Source organism: Medicago truncatula, chromosome 8 (assembly GCF_003473485.1).
Source record: "Medicago truncatula cultivar Jemalong A17 chromosome 8, MtrunA17r5.0-ANR, whole genome shotgun sequence".
NCBI lineage: Eukaryota > Viridiplantae > Streptophyta > Magnoliopsida > Fabales > Fabaceae > Medicago > Medicago truncatula.
Genome location: NC_053049.1, coordinates 35,281,989 through 35,297,929, shown reverse-complemented (window position 1 = coordinate 35,297,929; position 15,941 = coordinate 35,281,989). Strand labels below are relative to the sequence as shown.

The window sequence follows — 15,941 nt, the reverse complement described above, 5'->3', positions numbered from 1 at the left end:
TTTCATTTAATTCTATCTTAGGATAATGATACAACGCACGACATGCTTTTTCGTGCATGTTGCACGACATGATTTTTTTTCTTTTATTTAATGAAAAATCACAAACATATATCTTCTAATGATTTTGTGTACTACTACCCCATTTACGACAAATCAATTCTATGACATAATATATTTAAATAACTCTTCCATGGTTTACTACTTTACACTTTAATTTTTACCCCTTGAAAAACACACTTCTTTGGACTGTTAACACCCATGGTGACAGTGATTATAGCAACAATGTTTAGACTATACTTACTTTTTTTTCAAAGAAAGACTGACTATACTTACTTTTTGTTTTAGCGTTTAGTTTGTTGTTGTATTTATGCTGACAGTTATGCAAGTCTAAAAAAAAGAGCAAATTGGGTGTAGTTTGTGCTGGTCGGACAAATTCATGGGGAAAGAGCGTCGTGTCAAATAGCACCGCTCATCTATCTTATCATCAATGCAAATAAAACTACTGCATGGGTCGAAGAAGAAAATATAAGTGGTAAAACTATCCTTAACCATGGACCAAAATAAACTAATTGTGCTTGGTTTTGTGGTGACAAAAATTAAATGTGATTTTGTACTTTAGAATAAGAGCAATGTTATATGGAAAATCAAATATCAACAACTTTTCTCACACCGTAGCTCCTCTTGAAGAAATTTCAAATTGGCATGCATTTCCAAGCAGCTGAAAATGATTAAAAAAATTTGAATTATACTCTTTGTTGTATTAAAAGACTGTGGATGACAACTTTTAGTTGTCAATCTATCTATCATTCAAGAGGAATGATATATTGACATCATTTTTGTAAAACCAACAACTATTTTATTATTTTTTAATATTCTTTTAGTGATTTCGATTTGCGTGTTCCTCACAATATTAAAGTTTGTTGCCTAAGTTGTTCAATTTTAGTTGTACAAATAACATTGCTCTAGAATAAATATCTGGTATGTTGTTGTACAATGAATAAAATTTAGTTTATATATCTTGGACTTGAAGTTCGTAACTACGATAGATATTAGATAGTTGGTTTTTTTCACTATGATGTTGGAGATGATGTGTAACGGAGTTGTGTGCTGTCCAAATGTATCCTGATTTTTGTCGAAAAAATGATCATATGTTGCACACTTTTGTTACCGACATTCTTCGTATTGGACACTTTTGTTACCGACATTCTTCGTATTGGAGATGCTTTACATGAAAATGACAACACTACATTGGTGCATCTTCTTACTAGAATTGTCTCCACCTGGCATAGAATCTCTCATCCTTACATATAAGCTTCGAACTTAATTTTTACTTTTCCTTTTTTTGTCTCGTTATTTTGTAACACCACAAAAAAAAGTGGAAATATGAGAAAATTGTTTTTTTGGAATTCGTTGATTGGTATAATACAAAGATTATTCGGTTGAAAAAGTTTATGGGTAAAATGCATAAAGATAAAAAAAAGGTTAGTGGTTTAAAGTTGTCTTGTAAATATTGCACGTTTCGTAGTGAGGTAGTGAGGGATGTCACTTGTGTACCATTAAAGTATCAATGTTGTATACCATTGGCCAATTAGAGTATGTCACATATCAATGTTATTTTATATGTGTTTTATTTGATATATTTTTTAAAAGGTTGTGTCACATGACACATCTTAATTGGCCAATTATATATAACATTGGTATCTTGATGGTACAAAGTGCTATCTGACAGGGAGTAGGTCGAACCTAGGATTCAACATGATGGTAAATATTTAATTCATCTGTGATGGGACGAGATTTGATCAAGAAAATTGGTTTAACAATCATTTGTCTAAGGTGGTGGAAAATGAGAATGATACCCTTTTTTTTTGTGATCATTGGTTGGAAGGAGGAATATTTTGTGAGTAATTTAGTCTATTATTTAGTTTGGCATCTGATGAAAATATTTATAGGTAATTGTTTAAGTAATAAAAAATAGGCTTAAGTTCAGTTTTTCCCCCCTATTTTGACATAATCGGAATTTTACCCTCCTATTTTAAAACTCGGAATTTTACCCCTCCAATTTAATGTTTTTCGGAATTTTGCCCCCACCACATTTGAGTGCATTTTGGCTGATGTGGCAGTGGTGATTTGGATTTTAAAATATTATCTTATTATCCACCTAATTAATTATTTAAATTAAATAATTTTTAATTACAAAAAATAATTAACTTTTTAAAAAAAATCGAATTTTTTTTTAAAAAATACCTTAAAATGCAGAAAAAATTCTAGAAAACAAAGATAAAATGTAAGGAATAAACGAAAAAAAAATTCATTAATATTGTTTAAGCCACATCAGCCAACTCCCGAAAAATATTAAATTGGAGGGGTAAAATTCAGATTTTTAAAATAGGGGGGCCAAAATTCAGAAAAACATTAAATTGGGGGGGTAAAATTCCGAGTTTTAAAATAGAGGGGGTAAAATTCCGATTCTGTCAAAATACGGGGGGCAAAACTGCACTTAAGCCTAAAAATTATTTTTTTTATAGAAGGTTATATAATTATTATTTTTGCATGTGTTTGATTTGTTTTTTTAAGACAATATTTTTTTATAAGGATTCTTTAAAAAAGGCTCCTAGGACATTTTTTTTTTATGTGGTTTCACTTGTTTTTGGCTTATGGTCGTGTTGGTTTTTTTAAATACTTTTGACATTATTTTAACTCTTGCTTGTATTTTGTGTCTGCTCTTGACAAGTCTTAAGTAGTTTGTTAATGTATTTTTTAGGTTCTTAAAAAGAAATCAAACCAAACAATATACTATATAAAAGTACCTCACATATTATTTTTCTTTCAATTTTCTCTTTTCCAAATCAAAATTGCAATTATCAAAGAATAATACATAGGATGACTAGATTCTAAATTAAGACTGTGTTCAATGGCAGCACTCAAAATATTTCCTTCAAAAAACATTTGCTTATTAAAAGTTATAACAATAGCATCCAGGTTATTAATTGTGTATAGATTTTGTTGATATTGAAATCTTTATTGTTTTACTTTGCATTTTTTCCCTAATTTTTTAAGGTTTTATCTCTTTGGATTTTTCTTGGTGATGTTTTTAATATAGGTTATTATTTTTCCTATTTTTTTTTCAAGGTTTTATCTCTTTGGATTTTTCTTGGTAATGTTTTTAATGAGTCATAGATTCTTTTTGAGTGAATCATCAACTTTGTTTCTGAATTTTCACGGGTCGGCCAAATTAGTCCCTCAATTATGCGAAATATCAATTTAATCACTGAATTTGTTAAATGTCAATCAAGTTAGCCCTTCTGTTCAAACGGAGCGTTAACGGGGTTGACGTGACCGCTAACCTCTCACATGTCAGACGCCACGTAGGTAGGGACTAATTTGGCCGATAATAACAAACATTTCGAAGGACTAAATTGATTGATTTGCAGAAATTTTTTTGGTTTCTTCCCAAACTGCTCTCTTCTTCCCCAACGGCTCTTTCTTCCCCAATTGTTTAAAATTGGAACCCTAATTACACAATCTGCAATCTACACTATAAAATCGCCTAAATTTCCTCCAATAATAAGTGGTTCAGTTTTTCCCCAATTCAAAAAACTTCAAACCCTAATTTTTTTCGTATTGAATCTTAAAACCAAAATCCTCAAAACTTCTTGAAGGGGGGGGGGAAATATGGGAAAAAACTATTATGAAAGTCGAGCTTTATCTTCAAGCTTCAAGTTTAATGGTGATGAAAAGAGGTTGAAGATGATTCAGAAATGTAACCTTTCTTTAATAATATTTCCATCGAATTAGTCCATGAATTATTTTTCTATCTATCAAATAGATTCACAAGTTATATTAAAAACCCATCAAATAAGTCCCTGAATTGTTTAATCAGATATCAAATTGATCCTTAAAGCATATATGTATAAAATGAAGTAAAAAAGCCAGAACACACAGATTGAAAATGAAATATTACTTAGGCAAAAGTCATAGTTCATAAGTCATAAGTCTGAGACATTACATATGCAAAAGAAACCCAACTCTGAGACATTAAGAAGTCATGAATCTTAAATAAAGATAAGCAAAAGGAAACCCAACTATGGGGCATAATTCAAATAAGCCTAAATATTACAAATACAAAATCATATTTTAAACTTTATGAAGCTTCACTTCTTTGGAAATCCGGGGGTTGTATAAACTCCATGAATTGAGGTTGATTCGAACCGGGTGGACCATAGGTTGAATATGGAACTCTAATTATGCCAGGAGGAGTTGGATGACCTGGTGCAGGACCCCTCATTGGTGTTTACTTAGGCCTATCATCTGAAAAAATCCAGTCTTCTAAGGCCATATCTCCTGGTGCAACACCCTGAAATTGCAAATTCAATCAAATTAGTCCCTAGACTATGACATAATCAATCATAAAAGTTCTTCAATTAATTAAATAATTGTTAAATCGATCCTTAAAATGTAAGTGTTATATCTGTCCAGCATTTGCAACAACATTTCATGCACTTTCTGCATTTTCAGGCACAACATTTTTAAGTCTTAACCCAAAACCCTAAAAGGAATAATCAAAACAATTGTTTCAAAAATGCAACAAACACAAACAAAGAACAAGGAAAGCATCAACGATCACATAAATGTGGTAAACAAAATGATCAAAACTTAAAACGAAAATACAAAAAAAACGGACAAAAACAGGGTGAATACGGACACATAAACTTGATAAACAATAGGAAAAGCGTTACCTTTTTGAAACAACCGAATACAGAAACTTCAAAAACGTCAGAATCGTCGGAGATGATGATGATTTTGAAGAGGCGAGAATGAATAAAGTTTTAGTGGGAAGGAGAAGGGTCAATGACGTTTTTTATTTTTCTGACTGAAATGTGAAGAAGGAGGTATGGGTAATGTAGGGGCAAAATGGGAAAAGCAGAAAAAAAAATAAACTAAAAAGTGAAAATTGAACTTTTTCAAATTCAATCAAATTAGTCCCTGAACACGTGGCTTCCTTCTTGCCACGCGTACAAGACAACAAAGCATGCATGGCGACAGATCAGCATGCTAACAAAGCACTTGGACGGAAGGACCTTTTTGATGGACATCTGACAAATTCAGGGACTAAGTTGATATTTTAAATAATTGAGGGATGAATTTGGCCGATCCATAAAAATTCAAGGACGAAGTTGATGGTTCACTCATTTTTTTTTTCGGTCAGGTGAATCATAGATTATTATTTGCCTTGTGTGTTACCCTTGGTATTGACACATATTTACTTTTTTTAAGGTAAGCTACATTTTTAAAGTTTTGATTAATTTTTTCTTTTTTCAAGTAGCATAGCTGCCAGAGAAATTCACCTTAAAAGTGAATGAGTGGGATGTCTGGGGTTCGAACTCCCGCCCCTATATACAAATGCATTATCCCTTACCAAATGAGTTAAGCTCATGGGGACAAAGTTTTAATCATTCTAATGTTTGAACTAATGATAAAAAAGACAGATCTTTATACTTGAAAGTATTAATTAGGTTTGAATCTCACTAATACTCTTAGATGATTTTTTTTTGAATGTTTTCACTACATTAAAATGATAACGCATATCACCTTAAAAATGAATTTTCCTTTGTTTTTTAAAAATGGATTTTTTTTTTAAAATTTACTTAAAAATAGTCAAAGTTATTTTAAATTCATTTGATATAAGTTAAAAAAGAGATTTTGATATTCACTAACTTAAATATTCATTGTTCGAGATTTTACTTAGTAAAAATCACATATTTTTTCAAAATGACATCTTTTAAAAATGATTTTTATGAAAAGCTATTTGAAATATTTTTTTTTAGAGGTTTTTTCAAAATTTTAGTATAAAAAAAAATTATAACCAAATGATGAAATACTTAGAATGACATTTTAAAATAAACTATTCAAACGGATTTTTCATTTGAAGCTTTTCCTTGAAAATTTCTTTATTAAAAAAATTATAACAAAATCACATTACACTACCAAAATCTATTTTAAAAAAAGCTATAACAAATGGGCCTAAATTTATTTGATGAAATGGATTTTTTTTCTTACAAACAAATAAAGATATAGATTTTTCCCCTAAAAAAAATATAGATATAGATTTTGAATAAATAGTAAAAAAAAAAAAAAAAATTGACAAAGAATCAATAGTCAATTTAGTCTCTTTTTTTTTTTTTTTTTTTGTGGTGGCCCCCGATGCTTGTATATTTTATGCATTATTTTACCAACTGAGCTAAGTTCACTTGCACTATAAATTTAGTCAATTTAGTCTCTAAATTATCATTCTTTTGTTAAATTGGGCTATAAACTATTAAAATGAACTAAAATGTCGTAAATTATACTTTCACCTTCAATTTAGTCCTAGACCAAACTGATGGATGGATGATTGTATAATTTAGGGACATTTTTATAAACTAAATTAATGGTATTTTTTTTTCTTTCTGAAAATACAATAATATAAAATTTACTTATCATTGATCCTAAAAGTGTGTTAGAAATCTGATCTGAGAGGAGAAGTGAGTCAATGGCTTGGAGTAAGCCACAACACTCACTCTTCACCACACCGCACAAATTCACAAAACAACCTTAACAACCTTAAACCACAAATAAGGTTCTGTCTGAAACATCCTCAAAAGTCTTAGTTTTTCTTCCTTCCCAAGTTTCCGTGTCAATGGCTTCTTGTATATCTACTCCCTCTCCTTCTCCTAGATTACAATTCACCAAAACAAACCTCCTTGTTGCAGCTTCACTCCCTCTCTATCACAGTAAGTCTCTCTTTCTAATGCATTTATTTGTTAATTATTTTGATCTCTCTGTTACTGATTTTGTTTGTTTTGTTTGAAGGAAGTAAATGTGAATTGAACAGAAGAAGTTTAGCATTTAAAGGAATTATGGCAACTGGAGTTTCAGTCATGGCTTCCTCTCTTACTTCACAAGCTCAACCATCTCAAGGTTAGTTATTCAATGCTGCTGCTGCTGCCTCACTTTCACTTCTATCATTTTTGTTAACTGTTATTTTCAAGATTTGAATCGCAGATCTCAATCGCGTTGTATTAGGTTTTTATATTAAGTCTAACTCATCCTTACAAAACTAGTTTGTGAGTTGAGGGACGTCACTCTTTATAAACTCTAGTCAAACCTTATGTTCATTCTATGTGGGACTTGGTTTTTTCAATATGCTGCGGTCAGAGACATCAAAAACTGAGGGAGGAACTTTTTCCATCCGAAGTCACTTTGGATGTACACATCTGAAAAGAAAAACACAGTTTTTGTGCCGTCCGGATGTGTATTTCCAGACAAATTAAATTTTTGTGTCGTCTGGATGTATACTTCCAGACTCATTTGTGATTTTTTTGAAACATGGGTTATTTTATTCTATATGCTTATATGCATGGATTTTTCCTTTTTAAGAGAAGGAACTTGAAAGATTACCATACAAAGCAGAAGGGTACAATTATTGGAAGTGGAAGGATCATAAAATTCACTATGTTGTGCAAGGAGAAGGCCCTCCTCTTGTTCTTATTCATGGTTTTGGTGCATCTGCATTTCACTGGAGGTTTGTTTTTTTCATTGAAATCTTACACCTTGTTTAGTTTTATTGCTTAGTTAATGCTTAATCCGAAAGGGAAAAAATTAAGAATACCCTTGAAGAGAATCAGCTAAAAGATTTGAGTGTGCCCTTTTAAAAGATATGTGCTGTTTATAGAACTTCGGATGATGTGGACATTACATAACCATGTGTTTGGATAATGTATTTGAGAATTTAAAAGAACTTCAATTGATTCAATTCTGTTCCATTCATTTGCAACATTTCCTCTTTTTAATAATTGTTTTCTTACCTTGGATATTACATGCATTTATAAATACAGTAAACATGTGTATTTTCATTTGCAATATGCCTAAATAAGTGATTATAAAACAAGATCTTAAGCAACATTGAACAGCAATCAATCTGTGCAGGCATAAACAAAATTAATGTCAACACAGTAAACATGTTCATATGTTTATAAATGCACGCATCAATGCATATCTGAGATTATGATGTCTATACTCCTAAAGGGAAGAGAAGAGGAACATTAAATTGATATAATTGATTTAACTAAGCTACAAAAATGCGAGAGCTCCACTTTCTTGATTAAATGTTATGCCTGCATGAAATATATCATATAGCCCAGTCAACTCAATTGCCAAATAACAACATTCAAAAACTTAATTACAAGCATATATATAATGAACTGCTATACTAGTACTAGACTATTAGATGTTAACATTTAAAGCATTTCGCTTATTATGACTCCACGATTTAGTACACTTGAAGCACATACAATTACTATTTTTTACTTCCAGCTGATAAATATTATTAACTCAGAACCTTCGCATAAATCTTAATATGTACTTCTCACTTTTTTCGTTGATGACAAAGGGAATATCCTGCCTCTGATATAGCATGTAATGTGTTAACAAATATGCTGTTAAATACTGTAAGTAAATGTGATTGTTGATATAGCTCTTGTAAGACAAAAAGCTAGAGTGTTCTGTCTTTGCAGTGGCCGCAAATGATGATAACTGAAATGCTATAAATGTTAACAACTATATATTAATTAAAAAAAAAAAAAAATCCTAATGTGATTGTTGCTATAGCTCTTTCAAATGTTTATTAAAGTGGCTGTAATTGTCTGTCCGAAAAGTTAATTTTTTGTTGTGTAGCCATATATCTTTATACACTTTATTTACATATCTCCAGATACAATATTCCAGAATTGGCTAAGAAGCACAAGGTTTATGCCTTAGACTTGCTTGGATTTGGGTGGAGTGACAAAGCACTCGTCGATTATGATGCCATGGTGTGGAGGGATCAAGTCGTGGACTTCATGAAGGAAATTGTTAAAGAACCAGCGGTTTTGGTTGGAAATAGGTAATTACTATAGTACCTAGATTCACAACGAATTATAAGGCTGAAATAGCATATTCTTCTTTATTCCATGCACTTCCCTTAATTCTAGAAATTTAGTCTGTCGTGGCAAGCACAATGGTGTTGATCACTAGTCGCGACAAAGAGCTGTTTGTTCAAATTTCGCTGCGCTACAGTGCTATAGTGCCGCTATCAGTTAACACTTTGTTCTAAACTGCTATCGTAGAACGATGGTGATTTATTCAAATTAGACTGCTGCAATGTTTAGCTTTTCATAAATTATCATAGAACTTTCCATAAATTACAATATCTGCTATATTGATTCTTTTCCTATTTTTTTCGAAAGAGTTAATACTATGGTGTTAATCTCAATCATGATGATTTTTCAGCCTTGGAGGATTTACTGCTTTGATTGCAGCAGCTGGGTTGCCTGAGTCTGTCACTGGGGTTGTTCTACTGAATTCTGCAGGACAATTTGGTGATGGAAATAAGGAACAGAAAACTTCAGAGGAAACATCTCTACAAAAGTTTTTCCTAAAACCTTTGAAGGAAGTTTTCCAGCGTGTAGTTCTTGGGTTTATATTCTGGCAATCGAAGCAACCCGCTCGGATTGAATCAGTCTTAAAAAGTGTAGGTTACATGATATCTTCAACTTTGATTTCTTTAAATGCTTGATAGGTATTAAAGTTCAAACAATGACAACTATATATTAATGAATAAACTTTCACATAATAGGCTCATCAAAGCATATGTGTGTCACTAGAATGTTAGGACATTTGTATATTATTGTTAGAATATGAGAAAATATCTTTGATGTTGTACTATAGTATCTTAGTTTATCTCTTAGGATTAGTTTCTAACCTTAGGAGTATCTTAGATTGTCTCCTAGGATCAAGCTATTATCAACAATTTTCAACTTCTTACTATTCTTCTCATCCTTTTATCTAAAATTCATAACTTCAACAATTTAGAATCATATTTACAGAAGCTTGTAGCTTTAGTGGGACTGTTTACTCCCTTTCAGGGACTTTCTTTTGTATATAAGTTTGATTGTGTAGCTTGTCAATGCAGGTGTATAAAAACTCTTCCAATGTGGATGACTATCTTGTGGAATCTATAACAAGGCCAGCTCAAGACCCCAATGCCGGAGAAGTTTATTACAGGTGCGTGATCGTTTCCGTCCTAGTCAATTTTAGTCTGTATTGTTGGATTGCATGTATAGTGTGGCATGACGGATTTAATGTCTGCTCTGTCATAGGCCACAACGTCATTATATGAATATACGTCTCCATTGGAAATAAATCTATAACAAGGCTGCAATTTATATTCATTAATCCACTGTACAAATCAACTATATATTTGAATTGTTTTGAATCGTGTTAACCATCTAAATTGTTATCAAAATTTGATTTCAAAGCATCATTTAACTTTTGGTATATATTGGAAAGAAATATACTAGGCTTTATCAATGTAGATAAGCTGAGGGAATGCTTGTGTTCTAGATAAATAAATCAACCTTTATTCTGTCCTAGCTAGATGGGAGTTTTGATTATCAGTTTCCTGTCTTAATTATTTTATTACTCTTTTTAACTACCACTTGACATATTAATTTATGCAGGTTAATGACACGATTCATGATGAATCAAAGCAAGTACACTCTAGATTCTGTGTTAGGCGAACTGTCTTGCCCGTTGCTTCTTCTATGGGGTGACCTTGATCCATGGGTTGGTCCAGCGAAAGCTAACAAAATCAAAGAGTTTTATCCAAAAACAACTCTTGTTAACTTGCAAGCCGGGCATTGCCCACACGACGAGATACCTGAGCTTGTGAACTCGGCTTTATTGGATTGGCTCGCCACCCTTACTCCTAAAGTCTCTCTCCAAACAGTTTGAACATTGTATAACCTTGTATGTATAGCTAATCAAACATTATTCTTGATTAAGTTTTGAGATTCATCCTGTTGGACGAAGTCATCACCATACGATGTATAGGAAAGCCGGTTAAAAATACTCAGGATAGTTGAAAATGACAACACACATAGACTATGGTCATGTTTCTGCTTCCTTGCACTTTTTGAAGACCATGTATGCATTCAATTCTTACACTATATAGAACTTTCTCTTTCATTAATCGAGTTATATATTTGAATTTTATCCTTCAAACATTAGCAAATAGAAGTGTACACTATTTAGTTATTTAAGTCAATAGATAAGTTCAAATAAGTCAATCAAAACGGACTCTAATACACAAACTTTCATTACAAGCTAGAGTAACAAACTTGACAGCTGGTTAACTAACTTGCAAGGTACACAAGAGTTAATACACAGTCGCATGCATAATAATATGATATGATATTTATAGAAATTTACTTAATTAAGTGAGACACACACCGATAGGATAAAGAGGATCTAACTCTAAATTCGATGCATGATGATATGAACTCAAACGTGGACCACATAACATAAGCAAGCAAGATAAAGTAGGGGTAAAATGGAGATTTTCACTGAAAATAGTGGAAGGTTCCATTGGAATAAAGAATCTACGTTGTGAACCGTCTGATCCACGTAACTGAGATCACAATTCAGTCACAAATAATAAATATCTGAAAAGAAGAGGAAGTAGGTCCCACAGTTACACAGTAGTTTCATTCATTCTATTCCGTTACTTCACTATCTAATTCTCAGTAACGTTCCTCTCAGTCACATATCACATTTCTCAACCTCCATTCATTTTCTTTGGTTTGTTACGATATCTTCTTCTTCATTTACCATAACTTGTTGTTTAATAAAGACATATTCATCATTGACGTTTCCAATTTTACATGTTTTAGCTCAGAAATCATCATCAAGTAAAAATGGCTACCAATAACAACAATGAACAAGAATCAAAAAAAGCAACTCATTCTTCTTCTACTGCTAAAATTGAGTTGCCTCCAGTTGTTGCGTTGAATGAAAGAATACTTTCTTCCATGGCTGATAAGAAAGATGCTGCTGCTCATCCATGGCATGACTTAGAGATTGGTATTATTATTAACTAACTCTTTTTTACGTTTCTTTATTCTTCTTTCTGCTTCAACAATCTCTCTGTACTTTTAACATAAATGCAGGACCAGGAGCTCCATCTGTTTTCAATTGTGTAAGTTTCTTTTTATTTGATGTATTCAATGTTTGTACTTCTAGTTAATGCAACTAAACGAAGTCTTAATAAATGGTGTAAAGTGAATTCTGTTGTTGTAGGTGGTTGAAATTGGCAAAGGAAGCAAGGTTAAATATGAACTGGACAAGAAAAGCGGACTTATTAAGGTATCATTAATTTCATCTGATTCCGAAAATATGGTTGATTCGATGGGAAAATATAAAGGCTGTTTCTTTTAAGGGAATCATATAATAATTTACAATTTCTACAATTCTGCCAAATTAATTGTGAAGACTTATTTTCCTTTGCAAGCACCAGATTTTACATGTCTAAGTTTTTACGAGTAAGATTGATAATGTTTAATGTTTAGGTTGCAAAGTGGTTTGATTTATAGTATAGACAGATAGAAGTTCAAAAGATAATGCAAATACTTTCAATTCGTTGTGGTTTCATATTATGTGTTATTGAGCTATGTACTTTAGATTGAAGGTGTGTTCAATGTCCAATACATCGGTGTTTGACATGATCTTAAATCATTTGTTAGGTGTCTTTGATAGTGTTTCATAGTTATTGAGCTATAGGATGTTTCAATGTATTTGTGTGTCCTGCTTTATGTAGATAATGCTTTGGTTTCTGGATGTAAAATTTGTGTTTGTTTGTTAGCAAAACTAACAAATGGGCTGAATAACTTAGGTTGATCGGATTCTTTACTCATCAGTTGTCTATCCACATAACTATGGTTTTATTCCAAGAACCCTTTGTGAAGATGAAGATCCCTTGGATGTCCTAGTTCTGATGCAGGTAATAATGCTTAAAGAACTCATTTTAAAGCTATTTTATGGAAATAGCTGTTTATTGTGAAATTTGCAACTGTATTTAAATTGAAACTTGTGTTTTGAATAGGAGCCTGTGATACCTGGTTGTTTCCTTCGTGCCCGTGCTATTGGATTGATGCCTATGATTGACCAGGTAAAAGTTGTTTCCCACTGCATACGCTTGTGCACACATACGCATGTATGGTTGCATGTATGCTATTGGATTATACTTTAACTCTGTGGCTGTACTGGGATTTGAAATGAAGATTACAATTCCCTTGATTGTATCTGATATTTTATACGTAATAGTTAAATTTATCACCATTAACATTTTAATCCCTCATGCAATTTTAGCTTAAGAGTAATATGATTGGAATAGGAGTATATTTCAATGAACCAATGAGAATAAAAGAAAATGGTGCAAGGAAAATTGTTGCATGCATGATTTGGCAATACTATTAGAGGGATCGACGTGATAATATATGTCGTGAACCAACTCATAAGCTTAAGCTGTTACATGAAAACATGCAAATGTTTTCGTTTGTGTGCTTAATTTTTTTTTTTTCAATAATGCAACCGGCATGGATCAAACTTTTGTCCACTTAGTCATAGAGACTCTGATACCAAATCATAAACCAGATATTCTAGAAGTTTACTATGCTGTTATATGAAAATAAATGAATGATTTTCTTTTATAGTCTAACAATGTGCTACAGATAAAAGTGAATGCAATGGCATGCTTTGACTTTTACAATTTGGGTTCTTGAAATATGAACAATGTGCTACAGCCTACAGATATATGTGAATGCCATGACATGCTTTGACTTTTCCTCCCTTTGAATTCTGTCACAGGGAGAGAAGGATGACAAGATCATAGCAGTTTGTGCTGATGATCCTGAGTACCGCCATTACAAGGACATCAAGGAGCTCCCTCCACATAGGCTTGCTGAAATTAGAAGATTCTTTGAGGACTGTATCCTGTTATTTGCAATGAAGAACTGATAATTTTTGACAATATGTTCTTAGATGATTTATTTCACCATGACCCTTTAAATGCTTTCACCAATGCTTCTGTTGGTGTAATTCCCATATATGTTGTGTGTCCTTAACTTTCCACACTAGACAAGAAGAATGAGAACAAAATAGTCAATGTTGAAGACTTTCTACCAGCTGAAGCTGCTGTTAAGGCTATTGAACACTCCATGTGAGCTCCTATCCTTTGTTGATAGCTTCTACTTTTTCCATTGGTGATCAAATGATTCATTTAGATTTCACACATGAATTTTTTTCTCTCTCTTTTTTTGCAGGGATCTATATGCTGCTTATGTAGTCGGAAACTTAAGGAAGTGACTTCTTTGGACACTGGTTAGCAGCAAATTGCAGACACATATCAAGTATACTTGTAAATGTCTATGAAAATCATCACTTTGATTTGTTTTTCATTCTATCGCGCTATGCTACAATGATTGGCTTCTACCAATTGACGCCTAAATCTTTGAGTTGTTTTTCTTCTATTAACAACAGTCACTGTGCTGTACCTCCAAGATACTTTAGATAATATGGTAGTGTATGGTACATTCAAATAATAAGCACTTTTTCTTTCTTTAAAATTTCCCCCTCCACAGGAAGGTAGGATTTGATTGTAATACATTTTTTTTCTTTCATTAAAGTCTTGAAAAAAATATAATCATATCTACACCATTTAGAGTCCAAAAGGTTTAAGTGGTTATTCCAGCATTTAAATGAATGAGAGCTGATTTTATCCTCCCATGACTTCTTAAAATCCACACTCGTACGGAAGTATAAAAATACACGGTTTTGTCTCTCCCAAAAAATGTCTTTTTCAGAAGTATACTTCGGAATAAATGTGGGTTTTCAGAAGTCGTGGAGATAAAAGCAGCTCCCACCATGAATTTAGATTTATTTTATGTTTTTGGTTAGCCCGACATTGTAGTTCAAGTGACACGAACTTCTTAGATCGTATTTTACTTGGGTCGTTTTCATGCCTCGATTTTAGTCTATCCATTCATTTCTTGCAACAAATGGTTTACCTCTAAGTCAATTAGTTCATTTTTCACGTCAAGGCTTACAATTGTCGTCACCGTAAAAGTGAACTTTTTCTTCTTTTTTCCTGATTGGTAATAGATGAGTAAATGTTTTACTTATAGGTAATGAGGTTTTTTTTGACACCTAAGAAATGAAGTTTGATGTTAAAAAAACACTCAAAGTAGTGAAGTTTAGCACAAAGTAGTACTATTTTTGTTTTAGAAATTGTCATTCATGAAAAGTGAAATATTTTAGTATTTTATGAATAAATAATGTAATACTTTGTGCATAGTTTTTTTTTTAAACATACTTTATGCATAGTTATACACTTAAAATTCAAACTCCTTTGTGTTTAAACTCCAAGCAGTTATATGCCAATATTACCCACACAATGATCATTTTTATCTTAAGAATTTACCCAAAATGATTTTTGCCAGCAAAATACAGTAATGACTTTTAATATTGACAAGTATTAAACAAAGATTCCTTAAAAATAAAAAAAAACAGTTTTAAACAAAGATTCCTTTAAAAAAAAAAAAAAACAGTTTTAAACAAAGATAATATATAGTTATATTTCTTATCTTCAAATGACTTTTGTTACGAAATTGGATACGTGAAATGGTAGAAGAAAAAACGCAGTAAAAAACAAAAAAGATTTCCATTGCCGGGAATCGAACCCGGGTCTCCTGGGTGAAAGCCAGATATCCTAACCGCTGGACGACAATGGAATTGATGTCATACAACTATGATCTTTTAAATTATACTATCTTGAGACTTGAAATTGAAGATGTTTGGCCAATTTAATTTAAGCTCTCAACTTAAATGAATAATTTTCGCATTCAAATATATGATTGCATTACTTGTTGAATGCCTTAAGTTTTGATCTCCATGTGCTTATGTTTGGTTATATAATTTGGGTATGATGATTTGTCATATTTTGCACTGAGGTCTATTAATCATGATTGATTTTGCTTTAGGTATAGCGTACGTTGTATTAACACAATTGCCATTGTTTGAGTTTGGATATA

General features: G+C 32.0%; 2 protein-coding genes and 1 non-coding gene across 4 annotated transcripts; 2 read left to right on the top strand and 1 right to left on the bottom strand.

Moving 5' to 3' along the window:
* Positions 1 to 6,492: 6,492 nt before the first annotated feature.
* LOC25501634 (pheophytinase, chloroplastic) lies at positions 6,493 to 11,055 on the top strand. The gene is made up of 7 exons (XM_013590945.3): positions 6,493 to 6,770; positions 6,850 to 6,957; positions 7,417 to 7,561; positions 8,750 to 8,920; positions 9,307 to 9,547; positions 9,989 to 10,080; positions 10,536 to 11,055. Exons 1-7 carry the CDS (start codon positions 6,677 to 6,679, stop codon positions 10,807 to 10,809), a joined length of 1,125 nt encoding a protein of 374 aa, XP_013446399.1. The 5' UTR covers positions 6,493 to 6,676; the 3' UTR covers positions 10,810 to 11,055.
* Positions 11,056 to 11,503: 448 nt separating this feature from the next.
* Positions 11,504 to 14,582, top strand: LOC25501633 (soluble inorganic pyrophosphatase 1). Of its 2 annotated transcripts, none has more exons than XM_013590944.3 (9): positions 11,504 to 11,655; positions 11,748 to 11,937; positions 12,024 to 12,052; positions 12,154 to 12,219; positions 12,746 to 12,853; positions 12,956 to 13,021; positions 13,720 to 13,840; positions 13,990 to 14,071; positions 14,175 to 14,582. In XM_013590944.3, exons 2-9 carry the CDS (start codon positions 11,772 to 11,774, stop codon positions 14,215 to 14,217), a joined length of 681 nt encoding a protein of 226 aa, XP_013446398.1. In that variant the 5' UTR covers positions 11,504 to 11,655; positions 11,748 to 11,771; the 3' UTR covers positions 14,218 to 14,582. The 2 variants fall into 2 exon arrangements, with proteins under 2 accessions (XP_013446398.1, XP_024629358.1); XM_024773590.2 differs by having other exon boundaries at positions 11,533 to 11,655; positions 11,753 to 11,937.
* A 987-nt stretch (positions 14,583 to 15,569) lies between these two features.
* TRNAE-UUC (transfer RNA glutamic acid (anticodon UUC)) lies at positions 15,570 to 15,641 on the bottom strand. The gene has a single exon. It is a non-coding gene; the product is annotated as a tRNA-Glu (tRNA).
* Positions 15,642 to 15,941: the final 300 nt, after the last annotated feature.